Source organism: Aegilops tauschii, chromosome 4 (genome assembly GCF_002575655.3).
Source record: "Aegilops tauschii subsp. strangulata cultivar AL8/78 chromosome 4, Aet v6.0, whole genome shotgun sequence".
In the NCBI taxonomy this organism is placed as follows: Eukaryota; Viridiplantae; Streptophyta; class Magnoliopsida; order Poales; family Poaceae; genus Aegilops; species Aegilops tauschii.
In genome coordinates this window covers 79,555,234-79,577,609 of record NC_053038.3, presented here as the reverse complement: position 1 = coordinate 79,577,609, position 22,376 = coordinate 79,555,234, and the positions used below count along the sequence as shown (strand labels likewise).

The following is a 22,376-nucleotide window of genomic DNA, read 5'->3' as shown; positions in this document are numbered from 1 at the left end:
GTTTTAGCACATGTTTAAGCATTCACAATACATATCAAGCAAGCATGCCAAGAGTATATAAGCAGCGGAAAGTAAAGCATGCAAATTGCAAGAATGTAAAGGGATGGGATTGGAGTGTGCAAACGCAATTGGAGACACGGAGATTTTTTATCCGTGGTTCCAATAGGTGGTGCTATCGTACATCCACGTTGATGGAGACTTCAACCCATGAAGGGTAACGGTTGCGCGAGTCCACGGAGGGCTCCACCCATGAAGGGTCCACGAAGAAGCAACCTTGTCTATCCCACCATGGCCATCGCCCACGAAGGACTTGCCTCACTAGGGTAGATCTTCACGAAGTAGGCGATCTCCTTGCCCGTACAAACTCCTTGGTTCAACTCCACAATCTTGATGGAGGCTGCCAAGTGACACCTAACCAATCTAGGAGACACCACTCTCCAAAAGGTAATAGATGGTGTGTTGATGATGAAATCCTTGCTCTTGTGCTTCAAATGATAGTCTCCCCAACACTCAACTCTCTCTCATAGGATTGGATTTGGTAGAAAGATGATTTGAGTGGAAAGCAACTTGGGAAGGCTAGAGATCAAGATTTATGTGGTTGGAATGGAATATCTTGACCTCAACACAAGTGTAGGTGGTTCTCTCTTAGAAAATGTATGTTGGAAGTGTAGGCATGTTCTAATGGCTCTCTCCATGAATGAAGAGTGGGTGGACGGGTATATATAGCCTCCACGCAAAATCTAACCGTTACACACAAATCACCAAACTCGGTGGGACTGAATAGTGAAACTCGGTCAGACCGATTTGGTTCATAATGTGACCGTTAGGATTTTCGGTGGGACCTACATGATCAACTCGGTGGGACCGATGTGCTAGGGTTAGGGTAAAGCCTTATCTCGGTTGGACCGATTACACAAACTCGGTGGGACCGATTTGGGTAATAAGCAAAACAGAGAGTTGGCCAAGCAAACTCGGTGGGACCGATTTCATATTTCGGTGAGACCGAAATTAATGCAATAGGCAACAGAGAGTTTGCAAGCCCATCTCGGTGAGACCGAGATCCCATCGGTGAGACCGAATTGATTAGGGTTTCTGGCAGTGGCTATGTCAAGAGAACTTGGTGGCGCGGGATAGAAAGTTTCGGTGGGGCCGAGTTTGACTTTTGGTTTGGGACATATGTGGATGTGAGAAAGTGGTTGAGGGCTTTGGAGCATATCACTAAGCCCTTTGAGCAAGCAAGCCATTAAGCAACACCTCATCCCCTCTTAATAGTATTGGCTTTCCTATGGACTCAATGTGATCTTGGATCACTGAAAATAGAAAATGTGGAGTACTGAGCTTTGAGCTTGAGCCAATCCTTTGTCCTTAGCATCTTGAAGGGGTTCCACATCCTCTTGTCCATGCCACTCCATTGTTGAACTTATCTGAAACATACTAGGTAGAAGTATTAGTCCAATAAGAGATATGTTGACATTAATTACCAAAATCACCCAGGGAGCACTTGTGCTTTCAATCTCCCCATTTTTGGTAATTGATGACAACATACATGAAAGCTTTTAGATAAAGATATGAAGAGAATAACAAGTAAAGCTTTGGAAAGACATGTAACATGCATAGGCTCCCCCTACATGTATGCAACCAAGTAAACATGGAATATAGGAGCATGTGAATGCATAAGCATGACAGAGTAAGCAATGTGTTACATGTATCTTGGCTATATGCATCAGAGCAAAAGGTGTGAATATAGGAAATATACCTTCATGCTCATGAGTCCTTCTTGCAAACAATATGTACATCAGCAAGATATCCTCATGCGCATGAGTGTGATGCATATACTTACCTTGTGGTCTTGAGCTAGCTTTGGAAAAGATGAACCTGGGTAAACAAGGTTAGATAACACAGATACATCTATTAAGCAGAGCAAGAACAGCAAACCACAAGAGTGCCAAGATTGGGATGACATGTAGAGAGTGAGTACTAGGTACTCTATTGGATATAGACATGTCCCCAAAGGTAAGGATATGCAATGAATTCAAAGATTTCCTTCCCTTAGATGTCTTGCTCCCCCTGAATCTTGTATGGGATACTGGGAGAAGATAGGGAACAGAAAATCAGAGCAAATGCAAACAACCAAATAAACACGGATATGAACATGTCTTTCCCCCTCTTGAAGACATGTTTCTTCTCTCCTCTTGAACACCAAGCATCTGTGCTTAATGTGATTCCTCTTTCCCCCTGTTAAAGTGATTAAGATTTGATGTGATCTCTCTCTCCCCCTTTGACATCAATTTCCAAGAAGGGATCTTCTAGAGTGAGAGTCAAAATAGGTTTGGTCCTTGAGGCACAGTGCAAAGCAGCATAGAGAATATGATGCTGGTAGAGGACAAGAATCATCGAGTGGAGCTGGAGCAAAAAATGCAGGATCAAGTGGCAAGTTGTCTTTTCTGCAGTGAAATCGGTGGCACCGAGTTGTGTGCTTTGGTTGCACCAAAAGGATTCAGTTGGACCGAAAGCAACAGACCGGTGTGACCGAGTTCATCACAGAGAAAACACTTTTCACCTCAGCTCACTAGGCAGGTAAAATCTCACAAGGATTTGCAATGAATTGGATGCAGGGAATGCAGAACAAAGAAAAGAAAGGAAGTCTAGATGAAGTTTTTTTTATGCATGAGGCAAATGCAAGAGCACAGAGAAACACAAGAGAACTTCATCTAGAATTGATCGGCGACAAAGTCACCTATGTTAGAGTATATTGACTTAGGAGTCAAGTGAGATCACTTGATCATAGGTCATACTCATCGTTTAAGCTCAAAATGGGGTTACCATTTTTCGTTTAAGCATCTTGATGTATTCACATCTTGTTGAGTTGCTTTGACCCATGACTTGGAGTAAAGCTTCTCTAAGATGGAATAACATACCTTGGGTGGTGGTGTTGATCTTGATCATGTAGTTGAACTTGTGTGGGATGCTCAAGGTTGATGTAGCTCATCAAAAGTTGGGAACCCCACTTGGAATTGGAGTTCATCTACCTACATGGGTTAGTTTTGCAAGGAATAGCACTTGTGTATCCAAAATGACAATCATGAAACTTGATATAGAATTTGTCAAAGGACATGCTCGAAGAGTTTCATGCTTCCTTGTTTTCAACCACCATTGTGTAGAGACTTGGTGATGTAGAGATTGCTCAATATGTGAGTGAGTTTCAATCTCATAGATTTAGATTCATCCAAGTACCTACAAGGGTTAGATAGAATGCAAGGGTGCAAATATATCCAAGACATATGAATAGCATCATGAAAGAAATATCAAGGATTAGTCATAGGCTCATGCCTTGCATGTATCCACATGGAGTTCCTACTCCAAGTTTGAAGCATCAATGATGTTCAATTCTCCTCTCAAACGGCAAAATACTTTCTCATCAAGCGGTTTGGTGAATATATCCGCCAATTGCTTATCGGTACGAATATGCTTAAGATCAATATCACCTTTAGCAACGTGATCTCGAATGAAATGATGACGAACTTCAATATGCTTAGTTCGAGAATGTTGCACGGGATTGTGAGCAATCTTAATAGAACTCTCATTGTCACAAAGCAATGGAACATGTTTCACATATATCCCATAACCTTTAAGAGTTTGGGTCATCCAAAGTAATGAGCACAACATGAACCAGCAGCAATGTATTCCGCTTCGGCGGTGGATAAGGATACCGAGTTTTGTTTCTTGGAGGACTAAGACACAAGAGATCTACCAAGAAATTGACAAGTACCCGAAGTGGACTTTCTATCAACCTTGTCTCCGGCATAGTCCGAATCGGAGTAGCCGACAAGATCGAAAGAAGACCTCTTAGGATACCAAATGCCAAAATTTGGTGTATGTATTAAGTATCTCACTATCCTTTTCACAGCCTTAAGATGACATTCTTTGGGGGCCGCTTGATATCGTACACACATGCACACACTTAGCATAATATCGGGACGAGAGGCACATAGATATAACAATGAACCAATCATAGAGCGGTAAACTTTTTGATCAACCGGTTCACCATCTTTAGTCAAATCAAGATGTCCACTAGTAGGCATGGGTGTATTCATACCTTTGCATTCTTGCATATTGAACTTCTTGAATAAGTCCTTGGTGTACTTTGTTTGAGAGACAAAGGTACCTTCCTTAGTTTGCTTGATTTTCAAACCAAGAAAGAATTTGAGTTCACTCATCATAGACGTCTCAAACTTCTCCGACATTAGCTTTCCAAACTTCTCACTAAAATGAGGGTTAGTCGAACGAAATATAATATCATCAACATAAATTTGGCACACAAATAGTTCTCCATTAACCCTTTTAGTAAAAAGAGTAGAATCTATCTTTCCAATCTCGGAGCCTTTTTCAATAAGGAACTTGGTCAAGCATTTATACCACGCTCTAGGAGCTTGTTGAAGACCATAAAGAGCTTTGTGAAGTTTGTAAACATGATTAGGTTTCTTAGGATTGACAAAGCCGGGAGGTTGCTTAACATAAACTTCCTCCTCAATTTCACCATTTAGAAAAGCACTTTTAATGTCCATTTGGTATAAAGTGATATCATGGAGATTAGCATAGGCAAGTAAGATGCGGATGGACTCAAGTCTATCAACGGGGGCATATGTCTCACCATAGTCCATACCTTCGACTTGAGTGTAGCCTTGGGCGACGAGACGTGCTTTGTTGCGAACTACTTTTCCATCTTCATCTTGCTTGTTGCGAAACACCCATTTGGTACCAATGATGTTGTGGTTGTTGTCGGGCTTCTCGACCAATGTCCACACTTGGTTTCTCTCAAAGTTGTGTAGCTCTTCATGCATGGCATTTATCCAACCGGATCTTCCAATGCTTCTTCAACCTTCATAGGTTCAATGCTAGAGATGAATGAATAATGTTCACAAAAATTAGCCAAACGAGTTTTAGAGCGAGTGATTCTCCCGGTTTGAATATAATTGTAGATTTGCTCGACGGGATGGTCTTTGGCGACTCTTACTCGAACTCGTGGGAGCTTTTGCTTGGGTCGGGGTGGAACATCTCCTTCATCTTGTCCTTCTTCTTGGCCTTCTTCATTGTTGACGTTGTCGTTCTCTTGTCGTGGTGGAGAAGGAGGTTGATGAGGTTCATCTTGGTGTACTTCCTTGTTTTCTTTGTCTTGATGTGTCCCACTCGTGGATGCTTCCGTATCAACTCTTGGTTCACCTTGTCGTGAGGTAGAAGCTTCCACTTGGACGGACGAGGTACTCTCCTTCACCTCCATTGGATGCATCTTGCCAATAGACAAGTCTTTTATTGCTTCCGAAGGGTCTTTGTCTGCTACATCAATTGGCAATTGCTCTACTTGCGACACGTTAGATTCATCAAACTTCACATCTACCATCTCTTCAACCTTTCGGGTGAAACTGTTGTAGACATGGTAAGTGTGAGAGTTTGAGCCATAACCAAGTAGGAAACCCTCATGAGATTTAGGAGCAAATTTAGAACGATGATGCTTATCAAGAATGTAACACTTTGAGCCAAATACTCAAAAGTATCCAACTTGGGGTTTGTTACCGGTGAGGAGCTCATATGCCGTCTTGCCGAGTAGCTTGTGAAGATACAAGCGATTTGTTGCATGACAAGCTGTCTCAACCGCTTCCGCTCAAAAGTGTTTTGGAGTCTTGTACTCATCAAGCATCGTTCTTGCTATCTCAATAAGAGTCCGGTTCTTCCTCTCAACAACTCCATTTTGTTGAGGAGTGTACGTAGCCGAGAACTCGTGTGAAATCCCTTCTTCGTCAAGAAAGGTATCCACATTTGCGTTCTTGAACTCCGTTCCGTTGTTGCTCTGAACCTTCTTGATCTTCACTTCAAATTGATTTTGGGCCTTCCTGGCGAAGTTTTTGAAGATCTTTTGGACCTGCGATTTATCATCAAGAAAGAACACCCACGTAAATCTTGAAAAATCATCGACTATGACTAGACCAAATGAGTTACCACCGAGACTCTTGTAGGCATTGGGACCAAAGAGATCCATGTGAAGTAGCTTGAGCGGTCTTCTCGTGGTCATGATGTTCTTCACGGGGTGGCTTCCTCCAACTTGTTTTCCTGCTTGACAAGCACTACAAAGTCTATCCTTGTCAAATATAACATCTTTTACTCCAAGGATATGATCACCTTTAATAAGCTTATCAAGATTTCACATGCCCACATGACCTAACCTTCTATGCCACAACCAGCCTTTAGAAGATTTAGCAATTAAGCAAGTTCTAGGTTGAGCTTTTTTAGTGAAGTCAACAATGTAAAGATCTCCTCTACGTATACTGGTAAAGACCATTTTATGATGGTCTCTTCAAAATACTTGGCAATCTACTTCAGTAAATAGGACATTGAAACCGAAATCAGCAAGTCTAGATACTGAAAGTAAATTATACCCAAGAGATTCAACGAGCATGACATTTTGTATGGAGCTATCATGTGAGATGGCCACCTTACCGAGGCCAACCACCTTACCCTTTGAGTTATCACCAAAAGTGACATACTTTCGAGGGCCGTCGTTTTCAGCAAGCTCACGAAACATATCTTTGTCTCCGGTCATATGATCAGTACATCCACTATCAAGAACCCATTCCTTTCCTCCAGCCATGTAGCCGCGAAGATTAGCCATAAGACCAAAGTGTCTCATCGTATCATCAAGATCATAGTCACTATCATCATCCTCATCATAGTATCCATGTTCAACATCGTCTTGTGATGGATCAATTCCTAGAGAGAGTGATTCATTAGAAGTATGACCGTAACAATGTTCATCTCTATGAATTCTAATGACTTCGGAAATGATATTGCTAATGATTCCAACATCTCCTTTGGCACGCATGAGATTAGTAAGCTCAAATAGACAATCATCAAACTTAGGATCACTAGTACTCATCCTATTCAAGGCAATAGACTTATGGAGAATCTCATCTAGATTTTCAAGGAATAATTTGGGAATCGTTCCTCTAGAAATCTCCATATGGTGTAAGCACAATCTATAGTAGGTAAGCTAGTAATCAAATTTTTAGGCAATCCTTTTACAATAAGATTGATAGTTCTAATATTGCGGATCATGTTAATAGACTCATCAACGGTAGGATGCAAAGGATCAACATGAGGTGCACAAGGGCTAGTAATGTACTTGTTCAAATGATATTCATTGAAAATCTCAAGCATCTCATTTTTCCACTCATGAAAGAACTCTCCATCAAGAATAGGCACTCTACGTCTAAGACTCCCCAACGTAGACTCATCCATCTTCCTCCAATGGTGATTAAACCAAACCAATGGAGACCAAAGCTCTTATACCAATTGAAAGGATCGAGAAGAGGTGTCTAGAGGGGGGTGAATAGACCCTTAGCAAGAAAAGTGGCAGTTTTTAAATTCTTCAAGTTAAGGTGGAGTTTTAGCACATGTTTAAGCATTCACAATACATATCAAGCAAGCATGCCAAGAGTATATAAGCAGCGGAAAGTAAAGCATGCAAATTGCAAGAATGTAAAGGGATGGGATTGGAGTTTGCAAACGCAATTGGAGACACGGAGATTTTTTATCCGTGGTTCCGATAGGTGGTGCTATCGTACATCCACGTTGATGGAGACTTCAACCCACGAAGGGTAACGGTTGCGCGAGTCCACGGAGGGCTCCACCCACGAAGGGTCCATGAAGAAGCAACCTTGTCTATCCCACCATGGCCATCGCCCACGAAGGACTTGCCTCACTAGGGTAGATCTTCACGAAGTAGGCGATCTCCTTGCCCGTACAAACTCCTTGGTTCAACTCCACAATCTTGATGGAGGCTGCCAAGTGACACCTAACCAATCTAGGAGACACCACACTCCAAAAGGTAATAGATGGTGTGTTGATAATGAACTCCTTGCTCTTGTGCTTCAAATGATAGTCTCCCCAACACTCAACTCTCTCTCATAGGATTGGATTTGGTAGAAAGATGATTTGAGTGGAAAGCAACTTGGGAAGGCTAGAGATCAAGATTTATGTGGTTTGAATGGAATATCTTGACCTCAACACAAGTGTAGGTGGTTCTCTCTCAGAAAATGTATGTTGGAAGTGTAGGCATGTTCTGATGGCTCTCTCCACGAATGAAGAGTGGGTGGAGGGGTATATATAGCCTCCACACAAAATCTAACCGTTACACACAAATCACCAAACTCGGTGGGACCGAATAGTGAAACTCGGTCAGACCGATTTGGTCCATAATGTGACCGTTAGGATTTTCGATGGGACCGACATGATCAACTCGGTGGGACCGATGTGCTAGGGTTAGGGTAAAGCCTTATCTCTATTGGACCGATTACACAAACTCGGTGGGACTGATTTGGGTAATAAGCAAAACAGAGAGTTGGCCAAGCAAACTCGGTGGGACCGATTTCATATTTCGGTGAGACCGAAATTTATGCAATAGGCAACAGAGAGTTTCCAGGCCCATCTCGGTGAGACCGAGATCCAATCGGTGAGACCGAATTGATTAGGGTTTCTGGCAGTGGCTATGTCAAGAGAACTCAGTGGCGCCCGATAGAAAGTTTCGGTGGGGCCAAGTTTGACTTTTGGTTTGGGACATATGTGGATGTGAGAAAGTGGTTGAGGGCTTTGGATCATATCACTAAGCACTTTGAGCAAGCAAGCCATTAAGCAACACATCATCCCCTCTTAATAGTATTGGCTTTCCTATGGACTCAATGTGATCTTGGATCACTGAAAATAGAAAATGTGGAGTCCTGAGCTTTGAGCTTGAGCCAATCCTTTGTCCTTAGCATCTTGAAGGGGTTCCACATCCTCTTGTCCACGCCACTCCATTGTTGAACTTATATGAAACATACTAGGTAGAAGTATTAGTCCAACAAGAGATATGTTGACACTAATTACCAAAATCACCCAGGGAGCACTTGTGCTTTCAACTTGTTTTTCACTTGCTACATGATGCTCTCTTCGCGTTTCAATTGTCATCTTTCATGTGAGCATCATTGAAATCTCAAAGCCTAGCTTAATGGCTTTAAAGAATAGCGCTTGTTGGGAGGCAACCCAATTTTATTTTTGTCCTTTGCTTATTGGTTCTGTTTTGCAATAAATAATTCATCTAGCCTCTGGTTAGATGTGGTTTTGCGTTTTAATTGCTGTTTGTGCCAAGTAATACCTTTGGGATGGCTTCGGTGATAGTTGATTTGATCTTGCTGAAAAGCAGAAACTTTTGCGCTCAGGAAAACAAATCTCATTTTTAACAGAAGCGTGATAAAATACTGATTCTTTTTGCAGCAGATTAATATACAAATTTCCCAGGTTTTCCTAAATTTTCAGAATTTTTGGAGTTACAGAAGTATTCGAGAGTTACACATTACTACAGACCGTTCTGTTTTTGATAGATTCTGTTTTCTATGTGTTGTTTTCTTATTTTGATGAATCTATGGGTAGTATCGGGGGGTATGAACCATGGAAAAGTTGGAACAAAGTAGATATTTCACCAATATAAATAAAGAATGAGTTCACAACAGTACCAAAAGTGGTGATTTATTTTCTTATACTAACGGAGCTTATGAGATTTTCTGTTGAGTTTTGTGTTGTGAAGTTTTCAAGTTTTGGGTAAGGATTTGATGGACTATGGAATAAGGAGTGGCAAGATCCTAGGATTGGGGATGCCCAAGGCACCCCAAGGTAATATTCAAGGACAACCAAGAGCCTAAGCTTATGACAACATACGTAATTCCCTTTGTCCATCGGTATGTTACTTGCCCGAGATTCGATCGTCGGTATCTTCATGCCTAGTTCAATATCGTTACCGGCAAGTCTCTTTACTCGTTCCGTAATACATCATCCTGCAACTAACTCATTAGTCACTTTGCTTGCAAGGCTTCTTATGATGTGTATTACCGAGAGGGCCCAGAGATACCTCTCCGATACTCGGAGTGACAAATCCTAATCTCGATCTATGCCAGCTCAACAAACACCTTCGGAGATACCTGTAGAGCATCTTTATGATCACCCAGTTACGTTGTGACGTTCGATAGCACACAAGGTATTCCTCCGATATTCGGGAGTTGCATAATCTCATAGTCGAAGGAATATGTATTTGACATTAAGAAAGCAATAGCAATAAATTGAACGATCATTATGCTAAGCTAACAGATGGGTCTTGTCCATCACATCATTCTCCTAATGATATGATCCCGTTATCAAATGACAACACATGTCTATGGTTAGGAAACCTTAACCATCTTTGATCAATGAGCTAGTCTAGTAGAGGCTTACCAGGGACACGGTATTTGTTTATGTATTCACACATGTATTTAAGTTTCCGATCAATACAATTCTAGCATGAATAATAAACCTTTATCATGAATAAGGAAATATAAAATAACAACTTTATTATTGCCTCTAGGGCATATTTCCTTCACCTACTTATAAGAAGCGGAGAAGAGAGACTATAAATCAAACAAAATGCCCTGCTAAGATGATGGTGAAGCTAATAGATGGCAGATGGGAAGTTATCAACTTCGTTGCGGATCACACCCATCCATTGATTGACAAGACATAGCTGTCCAAATACCTCTGTTCTCATCAAGGCATCCCACCCAAAGAGAAAAAAAATTCCGACTCACCTTAACGACTGCAACTTAACAGCGGGGACAACAACCATCCCACCCCCCCCCCCCCTAAAAAAAGCTTGCTCTGAAGTTTTTATTATTCCTGACTCTAGCAGTCGTTATTTTCTCTCTAGTAAAAAAAGAACAAACCTGACAAAGTGTTTGGATCATGGGAAACTCTGATCCAAAAACCTGGCAACTTAAACTAGAAATAAAGGCAACTCTATTGACTTTATGCAACTCTAATGAGAAACATGGACCCAGCATATCACTCCTCCCTCCACCAAAAAAGGAAAACAAAAAACTTTTTCCATAAACTTTATATAAATCCTAGTATGATTCTATTTATGTATATGAGTTGCTTCTGTTCTATGCATAAGTTGCTTCCTACATTATGGTTAGTTGCCTGAAATACAGTGGTTTACTTTGTTTTTGCTAGGAAGAATGATGATGATCATGTCGTCATAGTATGGTTCAGAGTTGATTGTCCTTTACACATGTAAAGCCGTACACAACCACTGTTCAAAACTGAATGCCACAACTAAAGACTGCGACATTGAAGAGACACTCAACTACTTTTGCAAGATGAAGGAAACATGCCCAGGGTTTTTCTTCAAGTGCAAGACGGATGCAGAAGGTAGGTTTGAGAATTTGTTTTGGGTGGATGGTGCGGCACAAAAAACTTATGCGGAGGCTTATCATGATTGTGTATCATTTGATGCAACTTATCTTACAAACATGTACAATATGCCATTCGCCCCCTTCACTGGCATCAAACAGGCGTGAGCAGTTGATTATGCTTGGATGTGGCTTTGTGCGGTAGGAGCTAGCCTCGAGCTATGGTTAACTGTTTGAAGCTTTTTTGGAGGCGATGGATGGATTGGCTCCGGACAACATCATCACGGACCAAGACGTTGCGATGGTACAAACAATCAAGAGGAAGTTCCCGATGACGATACACCGTTATTGCCATTGGCATATCATGAAGAAAGCGCAAGAGAAGCTTGGCTCTGTGTTGGCTAGGAACCCAGATTTGGTCAAAGACTTCAAAGAATGTATTGACTTTAGTTTCAACCCGGCTGAATTTGAGCGGAAGTGGGTTGCACTTTTGCTAAAGTATGGGGGCCTATGCATGGCCACTTTGAGAAACTCTATGAAGACCGGGCTACATTGGTGCCATGCTACTTCAAGTTCAGGTTCTTCCCGTTCCTTCAATCGACGCAACACAATGATGGGTTCAACGATGTTTTGAAACGCTATGTGAACCCACACAAGTCCCTCCTCAACTTTGTCAAGCAATACGAGAAGATTCAGGGGCACATTCTTGTTAGGGAGGGTGGGAATGACTACCACATAGAACATTTGGACGCACAAAGTGGGTCGCGTCGTTGAACATTTTCTTCAACGAATATATGAACATTGCCCTTATGAGGCTAACACAGTGGCCCATGAACTAGCTAGAGTTGATAGATCTCCCCCAAGTTTTCTTAATAGTTTTTTGGTTAATGATGTAACTCTGGCCATCAATCGATAACTAAAATGGGTTTTGAGTGTAAAAAAGAATGCTTGGGCAGGACCTCTTTTTATGGAAGTATTCATAGTGATTGCTTGGGGAATCGTGCATGCGCACTTCACGTAATGAAAAACCTTGAAAAAGTGTGGCACACATTTTCCTTTTGTGAGAAGACCAATCATATAAAAATTTTCCAACCCTTACAAGACCATCCTTAAAAAAGCAGAAAATAAAACAAGCTCCTGGGGCATAACAACATCATGTTCCTCCTACACTCGGTGGCAACACGTCGTGAGTAAAGCTCGATGCCACATCTAGATCTCCGAAACACCCCCGGGGCTAGGTTAACGTTGTTGACACAATGGCCGAGAAGTGATCAGTCGGAGCCAGAAGAAGCCGTCAATAGCGAACCGAGGATATGATCGCCGTCCTAGAGAAGCAAGCGAGGAAGGGGCTGGACAACCATCACAAATCCGATGAGACTAAACTGAGGAGGCCTTGCCTCAGTGGCTTCCCGACGAAGCCGAAGTTGGCAGGGCATCGCCAGACGGAGAAGAATCTAAAGGACCCATACACAGACCATCACCAAAATTCAATGGTTCTATGGTCAGTAGCACCTGTCCAAAATTCAATTTAATGAGAATGTAACCGAAGTTCCAACTTCATTACAACAAATAACACACCATTCTATTTTTGTCAGCCAGATTGTCACAATCTCGGGTGACAAAGGAACATGAATGCTTCCAAAATAAAAGGAACATGAATGAGGAATAACTCTTCTTCAATAGCATAAATAAGTAAGGCACGGTAAAGAAAAAGATGCAACCCAAGAAAAAAAGTAAAAAGAAATCCATCTATCCATCCATTCATGCACATGCACGCATCATCTCTGCCGCACACTGCCCAAAGAGGGCCATCAGCTCTGGCTCTGGCCCCTTCATCCTCGTCTGAGGCATGTCCCCTTTCCGTGAAATGAAATGACTTTTGACCACTCGGGGGATCTCTTGCTAAAACCCACGCCGAGAATCAGGGGCGGTGAGACCCACCGTGAGTGGAGCGAGCGAGGCAGCCTCACTCCTCGCTCCAGTGGTAACTGAAGCTTATAAACCTCACCCGGGCGACACCCTGCGGAGAGTAGAGAGAGGGGTTAGGTGAGAGAAGTAGAGGCTTTTTCTTGGGCATGGTGGGGAACAGGCGGCTGGAGCTGCAGGAGAGGGACAGGAGGCGGCGGCAGCTGCAGGAGAGCGCGTGGCGGGAGGAGCAGGAGCGGGAGAGCAGGGAGGCGGCGGCGGCCGCCGCCATGGCGGCGGCGGACAAGGAGAGGGCCAGGGAGAAGGGGAAGGAGAAGGAGAATGGTGGAGAGGGCGGCAAGTTTGGCCAGCAATTCGCCAGGGTGTTCCTACCGCAGCTCTACGGGGAGAGATTGGTGAGCTCCTCTTGAAATCCTTGATTGGTTTAGTGCTCAGCTTGCTGCTTGATTCTTCGATCGACCCAAATCGCTGTCCATCTGATGCTGTTAGTGTGCCCATTTTTGGTAAATTTCAGAAAAATAAAATACAGAGAGACAGAGAGTTGTATCTGATCTAAAAGGGGTGTCTTTGCCTTTTATAGTTTTTAATTATTGTGCATCTGATGCCAAAGGTGGACTGGATGTTTACTTGTTCTATTTTGTGAATCTTGCGCCATGTTGTTTTGAAAGATTCTAAGCTGCTTCTGCTTTTGGGTGTGGGAATAGATAAAGTGTTCCCTTGGATTGATCCACTGTCTGCTGACAGGGGAATTTCCTCGGTGGATGTACATTCTTGAGCATGGATGACATTCTGCTTTCAACATCAGTTTTTTTTTGTTAATCTTCCTTAGTTCAGTTGTCCTTGACGAGGATGGAAGAGTTTACCACAGCATTGTCCATGCTTACACCTTACACTGCTTGTGTCAGGGCTGAGAGTTGTTCTGCGTTTCATTTAGCTGGTTAGAGTTATTGCTCTGCTTTGCCATGCTTGTAGAGATAATGCATAATTGATATTTTGTGTGAATGAATGATATTTTATCTATTGATCTAAGTGCTGCCTTAATGCATTTACAGCATCAACGTATATGTGATTCCACGCACTAGTAAGAGGGGAAGTAAAATAGAAACAAAGAGGCAACTAGTTGTTAAATTAACTCACACTTCATTTCAACAATGCCCGGAGTCATAACCATAAATCAGAAGTATTGGAGTCCATATAATTAAGAAGAGCTTGGTTTCTTCTTTCTTGTGAAATCCCCTTAATCCCTTCACGAGGAGTACCTTCCAATTGTCTATTCACTAGGAGCACAATTTTTGTGTTGACGCCAGGTAGTGGTGAAATGGTGATGTTTTCATCGCATCTCTCTGTGGATAAATTTTTCCAAAGTAGAGGGATGAAATTTAGCATTAAAGCTCAGGACCGAAAGTGCATTTTACCCTTTTCTGAACTCATTAGAAAGTTCATATATTTATTATACTGTTTCTGTTTGAGTAAATTATTGCATGGTTTAACGGTAGGCAGCGTCTTGTATTAATATACCATGTGTAAGATGCATTATGCATTAATTTGTCGTCAGGTGCATGAGACAAGTGCTATTCAGATGTTGTGGCAATGTGTGTTGTGAATGCTCATTTTTTCATATTTTAGACTGTTATTTCAGGCTTGTTTTAAAGGTGTAGTACAATTGGGTGGCATCTAGTCTGTCACATGATACGGCATATAGTATTTTTTTTTATAGCTTTGTCTTCGAGCTGTGATCATACCACACACTGTTAACAAGTACTTGTGTGTTGTTATTGAAAAAATAATAAGCCCTTATTTAATGATACTATGTAGAAAATTCCACCATCATTCAACCAGTACCTTCAGGATCAGCCTACTGGAGTGGTTTCTCTAAAAGGTCAAAGTGGCAACACATGGCTTGCAGAGCTGGCTTCAGACAATGAAGGATTGTTCTTTGTGAAGGGATGGAAGGAATTTGTCAGAGACCATTCAATTGAGATGGGTCACTTCTTAACCTTCCGTTATGATGGACGCTCAAAATTCTCAGTGGTTATCTTTGATGGAATGTGCATTGAGAAGCCTTCAGCTTTTCATGCTAAGCCTTGCAAGAATCTGGTTGTTAAAATAGAAAGTGGTAAAGGGGACATGGACATCAATGCAGCTGATCCATCACAAGCATCGGCTGCCCCCTTGGAGGAGAGTAATGGAACCACTAGGAAGAGGGTTACAGAAATGGATGCAGATGGCTCTACATCGAAGAACCGCTCTAGTATCTTGGAAAACGGTATGCCTGAAGCTTCGGCTGTTACATGTAACGTGGCACCAACGAGCCTTAACGTGGACATGAATGCAGCTGACCCACCAGAGGCAGTGGTTGTTCCCTTAGAAGAGAGCAACCAAACCACTAGGAAGAGGATTAGAGAAATCGATGCAAATGACTCTGCATTGCAGAAGTCCTTGAGGGTTAGAGAAATCGATGCAAATGGCTCTGCATTGCAGAAGTCCTTGAGGGTTAGAGAAATCGATGCAAATGACTCTGCATTGCAAAAGTCCTCGAGGGTTAGAGAAATCGATGCAAATGACTCTGCATTGCAGTCCTCGAGGGTTAGAGAAATCGATGCAAATGAGACTGCATTGCACAAGTCCTCGAGGGTTAGAGAAATTGATGCAAATGACTCTGCATTGCACAAGTCCTCGAGGGTTAGAGAAATCGATGCAAATGACTCTGCATTGCACAAGTCCTCGAGGGTTAGAGAAATCGATGCAAATGACTCGGCATTGCAGAAGTCCTCGAGGGTTAGAGAAATCGATGCAAATGACTCTTCGTTGCAGAAGTCCTCAGGGCTTAGAGAAATCGATGCAAATGACTCTGCATTGCAGAAGTCCTCTATTGCCTCAGACAAGGATAAGAAAAGGTGTCCTGCAGCTTCAGTCGGTACTTACAAGTCAGCTTCAACAAGTCTTGACAGTACTGAAGGTAAACCTGTCTTCAATTTTGAAAATAGTGTATGATTCATTTTGACATAGTCAGCATAGTAACATCTCTAGATGCATAGGCCGGTGAGGATCTATCGTCTGTTATCTAACAAAAGTAGCTAGTAACAATTGGCAGTCTAATTATTTGAATTGTTGGAGCAACAAGCCAGCAATGTGTAGTGTGCATATTTGCACAATAATGGCATAAAGGACTTGTGCCATTCATACCATGTCTAGACTAGTACACTACAGCTTACATTATTGGTTGCCATTCATCGTTATAATTCAGAAGGTCATCTGGTGTGTCAATACATGCAAGTATTTGTTAGAGAGAACATCTCTGAGTTCTAGGTTAGAGATGGCTAATATCATTTTTACTAACACTAGGTGTGAAAAATTAATGTGTTGACTATTTGAAAGTGGTAAGGATACATATATTTCACTTACAAACATGCTCTCCATATCACAGATTCTGATTCCTCAAGCAGCATGTTAGAACAAAGTATCTCTTGCATCAAGTCTGAATTGACATCACCCATTCGGCTCGGAGTGAGTAAGGATGTTGCTAGACGTGGTCAAAGTAAGTAGTCCATCCCTAAAACTCTTCTGATATCATTAAGCTTGCTACAATGTGTGCTTAGTAAGACATGCAATTATCATAAGTGTGTGATTTCTGTAAATAATTTGATTATATTGCACTTGTCAGATAGCGCGACGGGTAAGAGACAACTAAGAGTACTATCACAAAGGCGACTGGTAACTGAAATACAGAAGGACAATGCTCTGCTAAGGGCAAAACAATTTAAATCCAAGAATCCTTTCGGTCTTCAAATAATGAAGGAGTCTTATGTATATGTGGGATTTTTCTTGGTAATGTTACCTTCTCCACATATGTTATTACTTCTATCGAATTAAAGACTATCTCTTCTTTGTTAGATTTCAAAAGAGCACTGAGTGTTGTTTGGTTGGCTAGCTGTGTGAAACTACCAAGAGTTATTCATGGATGGTCTCATTCTTTTGGGCATGAACAGGATGCTTTAGTGCAAATTTTGAATTACCACTCGTTTAATTTTTCAATTTATTTTATCTCAGTTAGATAATTTTCTTAATGACTTTGCTCAGTGAATTCATTGATTTCAAGTTTTCAACATCTGGCTCTGCATCGGTACTTAGGAGATAAATTTCTGCTGATCTTTGTCGACAAAATTGTCAAGTTGTGTGAATGACATGATAACTCGAGTGATGGAGTATGTGGTTGTCAATCCAAATTATACATGTGAAGAGACTAGAAAAACATATTGTTGCAAAACTTTGACAAAGGTATAACTTGAAATAAAAAATCCTGCCAAATTAGTAACCCAAAATTTGGGCTGACCTAGTTTAGGTCACAGTAGGGAAACAGTTATATTTCAGGGTTTTCTTACCACTGAATGAATAGCATGGGAAGGCCTGAAATAAATCCAGGGAATATGCAAGCACCCGTGCCAAGTCTAGGAGTTGAACCTGAGTGGACTGGTTCACAATTATATTTCAGAGTCTAGACAGTAGTCGTGTCGTGTACGTGTGTATTTGATCATTGCCTTATTTGTGCTGTTATTCCTTTCCTGAATCACTTCCTTGTACTGCAGAATCTACCCTGTGAATTTGTAAGGGAGTGTCTTCCCCGTGCCCACAGGAAGTTAAAGCTCTGGAATCCGCAAGGAAAGTCTTGGGATGTTAACTATGTCTACTACAGCGAACGCTGTGTTGGCGGTTTGAGTGGTGGCTGGGGCAAGTTTTCTCTAGACAATAATCTGGAGAAGTTCGACGTGTGCGTCTTCGAGCTCTTCTCGAAGGACAACATAAAAGTACACATCTACAGAGTCGTCCCAGAAATAACCCCATTCCTCCCTGGTCCTGGCAAGAAATAACAGTCATGTGCACATGTTGAGACAATGTTCTCTTCCATTATCTGAAAAAATTGTCAGGGGTCTGTCTGCAATTCCACCGATCCATGGCCCTAGAAGGCAATAAGAAGAAAATATTCAATTATTGGTGACATTTAAAAAAAAATGACTCTCTAATAAATGTAGCTATGTTCTTGTTGGATTGTGGAGTAAATCGGTTAGCCTCTGTCGTATCTGTTCGAGAATAATCGTGTAGCATTGCTGCCGTTTGTAATTCTGCATTATATGGCCAGAGCATGCTATTTCTACTAGGTTTTATTGATGCCCTTTAGTTTGCAGTTATAATTTTAGGCGAAAACTTGTTGACATATGTTGTTGCATTTTTGCGTGAATTATCGTCGAATAATGTCTGCCTGGGCAGAAAACCCATATGGGCTGATAATGATATGTGCTTGACTGCTTCTCATCTCTGGCCAGCTTTGCCTTGTCTGGTGGTTGCAACCACGTGGCTCTAGTGTGCAACTGAAGGGTTGAGTGATGAAAGGCGAAAATTGGTTGCTAACTGTGAAATATTATGGTTATTAACTTGGCCTGTTTCTGGGAAAACTGTTGCCAGATAGACTTTCTTGTGATCTGCTTGCTCAGCCGCTGTTTCCTTTCTAGCTGTGACCTGTGATACTGATCATAGCTTGCCATTCTAGGATCTACTCCCTCTGTCCCAAAATAAGTGTCTCAAGCTTAGTACAACTTTGTACTAAAGCTAGTACAAAGTTGAGACGCTTATTTTGGAACGTAAGGAGTACTTAGTACACAATGTTGAGCAGTTTCAGAGCTTTCACTCACCCGGTTCTTCTGGTTTGCTTGTAGTATGAGAATCTCATTTGTGTGTCTACGTTTGAGGTCAAAAAAGAAGGGGAATCTCATTGGTTGGTTCATCCTGATGTGTGAAGGATAGCCAATAATCAAGTCCAGATTGGTGTGGCACCAAACCTGAGAGCGTATACAGTTCACAACCTGTCCATGTTGCTGGAAACCAACCGGCTGGTTGCTTCACTTGGTCGGTTACAGACGACCAGCACTGCATGCGTAGGCCAGATCGTGACAGAACACGTGTCCGCACCTCGCGTGGTCCGAAAAAGTCTCTCACTTCTAAGGTCTTGATCAAAGAGGCTTTCTAAGGGAGTTCTGTACTATGATTGACTTCTTTGTACTCCAGTAGTACTGTAGTAGGAGTATTAGTAAAGTAACACCAGCAGGTTAATTGATCAGGACAATAGGTGGCATCTGAAGATGTTAGGTGGGGTTATTGTGATTGGATTAGTAGCATGCTCAGCAAGATCATTAGGCCTCTCCCGGGCATCATCAGGCAGGGGATTAATAAGATCCCTAATTGGCAGAATGGTGACCCTGATGTGAGAGGAAGTGATTGTTGCAGTGTGTTGTTAAGTGCAACATTTATGAAGCTGAAGACTTTGGCGTCTGGTTTTCTGCTTCACGTGCTGCTTGGAGGTGTTGGTGACGGTGCCGCAATTGAATGGCTCCTTGATTTAGGTGGGTTCCTGATGGCGATGCACCTGCATCTGCATCTACGAGGTTGGTGGCAGACAACCTTTGCCATGCTCATCCCATCCCAATGCTAACAACACAATTGCCAACACAACTTGCTTCAGTCACAAAGAAAGATCAGATAATGGAAGAGCAATGTCCATACGGAATTGTGATCTCACTCATCCTAGTGTTGTTGATAAACTTGTCATGCATTCCATACAAAACCAAAAATTAGATGATTCAGAGGGAAAAACAATTGTTTGTAGTTGGGAATATACTGATGCCAAGAAGAAGAACAAGTTGATCAAAACAAGAGAAAGATGAAGAAGAGTACACTCTTCAGCCAAAAAGAAGTCTTGCGAGAAAAAGCAAAATTACACATGTAGAGTATATGATATACGTATCAACTATGCACACACTACTGAGTCGCACCAATAATTTCTGCATTAACTTCTGCAGCTCATCTGATTTCATCAGATTGGCGCGGTTCTCCCGTTCCTGGACTTCTTGACCAGGAAGAGCTTCTTGAGCAGCCTGAGCATCAGCAGCAGGCTCCATCTCCGGCGCCGGACCACCATGTGCCTGCCACTGCCGCTACGCTTCCTCGCCTCGATGACACCGCCGTCATCGCCCTCGCCGTCGCCGTCGCTGTAAAACCACTCGGCCTCCTTCATCATCGTCATCGCCATCAGCCCGCCCCCCTTGCTCACGGGGCTGAGAGGGCACACCGGCGGCGCGCGCGCGAGCTCTTCGTTGAAGTCCTCCCACAGCATGTCCATCTTCTCGTCGCGGCCCCACGGCGCGCCGCCGCCGTCCTCCTCCTCCTCCTCCGCGACGGCGGCGACGAACCACGGCGGAGGGAACGGCGCGAGCTTGCACTGCCCGCCTGGGACAGTGGGGAAAGTGAACTCATCCATGGTGGAGCTAGCTTGCTTGCTTGCAAAGTTGCAAATCCCTATGGTGTAGTGTGTAGTATGTATCTGTCGACCACTAGATTCATATTTATATGGAGGTGGTAGTCTAGTACAGTACTATGAGGTACGTGTACCAGCAGTGGTGGTAATGTAGGTCTCATAAATTTCACCTTCATGGACGGTGGAACATCCTCATCTTTCTAGTACTAAACTGAACTGTGCGGGGAAAAGGCATGGTACCTGGGTGCTGTGGTTGGCCAGAACTAAGCTTCAAGAGATGGATGGCTAAGCAAGTGATGATGCGGTGATGATGTGCCGGGTACGGGTAACTTGCTTCCGTTCCAGGGGATCCAGCTCGCTTGCGCTTCCTCTGACGAAAATTGCCATGTCTGATGGGCTTTTAGGCCCCTTCTCCAACACAGGACTTAAAATTTGGAATACTGTAATTGAGATGTCATGTGTTCTAGATTTCTATGGGAACCAAAACCACGGGAAAACTTTAAAACCATCGTTTGAATTTCACGCAGGAAAAGCAAAGGAATTATACAGACATAAAGAAAAGAAAACATGGGTCTCTCGGTGGGAATAACATCTCCCACGTTCTAGCACTGTCTCGATGGTGCGTCTAGCATCGTCGGAGGGCGTGTGGAGGTGTGTCTCCTTCGATCTTGCAGGATTCGGTCGGTGCCGATCTTTGGTGGATCTGTTTGGATCCGGTCTTTGTTCGCTTTCGTTTGCGTGTTTACAGATTTGATCCTTCCGGTCTATGACTTTCTTCGGTGATGGTTGCTGCTCTGGTGTGCTGGTCCTATGGGGCTTAGCACAACTTTTCAACTGTGTACTACAATAAGGTTTGCCCGGCTCCGACGAGGGAGGGGTGATGACGGCGGCACGCGTTCAGCTTGCTCTAGTGCTAGTAGTCGTCACTAGGTGGTCCACGGACCTGATTGTAATTTTTATTATCTCTGATGTTCTTTGTATGGCCATGATTGAAGATGAATAGATTGAAAGTTTCTCGCGCAAGAAAAAAGAAGAAACATGGGATAAGACCTCATGATGGTTTTCTCAAAAAGAAAAACTATGTAGCTAATTTCATAAGAATTCCGAAGGAATAGCTAATTTGTGTTTAGGTATCCGTGGGACATGGCAATACATGGTGGATACCTAAACACAAATTAAGTTGATGGGCAAGGGACGGGTAGGTTGTAGAGGTAGAATAGAATGGCCATGGGCCTGACTCTAACCTTCCTAACAGAAACTGCAAGATGCTGGATGCTGGACCAACCAATCACATGCATGCCGAGGTGAAAAAAAAGCAAAGATGATTGGTGTTGGATGGGTAGGGTGACTGAAAAGCAAAGGGAAGCTGAACACTGAATAGTGTCACAATGGTTTTGAATGGAGGGAGCGGGCATATAGATGTGCAGTACGTGCTCTCTTCTGATGGCTTTCTGCCAAAGATGTGATGTTGCTTGGAAAGGGGTGTCTTTTCTTGTAAAAGAGTAAAGATGACTGAATGAGGTGTCTTTGGTTGTCACTGACAAGAAGGGGGAAAAGGGAGACTGAATGAATGAACGAGGGAAATGTCTTGTGGTGCATGATGCAACAGTTTTGTTTTGGATGGATATGCATTGTATTTCTTGAAGATTCTAATCTGTGAAAGTAGCCATGATGGGATGACATGCTAGTCTGTTGCATTTCAACAAAGGAATATCATAGACTCATAGTCTCTGTCATCTAGATTCTAGTTTCTGGGTGTCTAGATCTGTACCAGATTGAAGTCAATGCTGTTTGATGTAGCAAGGTGGAGACTGAATAGCATACAAATGTGTTTAGTTTAAGAGCAGTAGAAAGGATGTAATGGAAATGACAACTTTGGAACATGTATGGATGAGAAT

At 42.6% G+C, this 22,376-nt stretch overlaps 2 protein-coding genes across 2 annotated transcripts; one reads left to right on the top strand and one right to left on the bottom strand.

Moving 5' to 3' along the window:
• Nucleotides 1-13,037: 13,037 nt before the first annotated feature.
• LOC109752080 (B3 domain-containing protein Os11g0197600) lies at nucleotides 13,038-18,374 on the top strand. The gene is made up of 5 exons (XM_020310947.4): nucleotides 13,038-13,567; nucleotides 14,988-16,131; nucleotides 16,600-16,710; nucleotides 16,837-17,000; nucleotides 17,759-18,374. Exons 1-5 carry the CDS (start codon nucleotides 13,322-13,324, stop codon nucleotides 18,038-18,040), a joined length of 1,947 nt encoding a protein of 648 aa, XP_020166536.1. The 5' UTR covers nucleotides 13,038-13,321; the 3' UTR covers nucleotides 18,041-18,374.
• A 1,449-nt stretch (nucleotides 18,375-19,823) lies between these two features.
• LOC109752091 (uncharacterized) lies at nucleotides 19,824-20,992 on the bottom strand. Its single transcript, XM_020310958.4, has one exon. The coding sequence runs from the start codon at nucleotides 20,479-20,481 to the stop codon at nucleotides 20,038-20,040; it is 444 nt and encodes a 147-aa protein (XP_020166547.1). The 5' UTR covers nucleotides 20,482-20,992; the 3' UTR covers nucleotides 19,824-20,037.
• Between the last annotated feature and the right edge of the window lie 1,384 nt (nucleotides 20,993-22,376).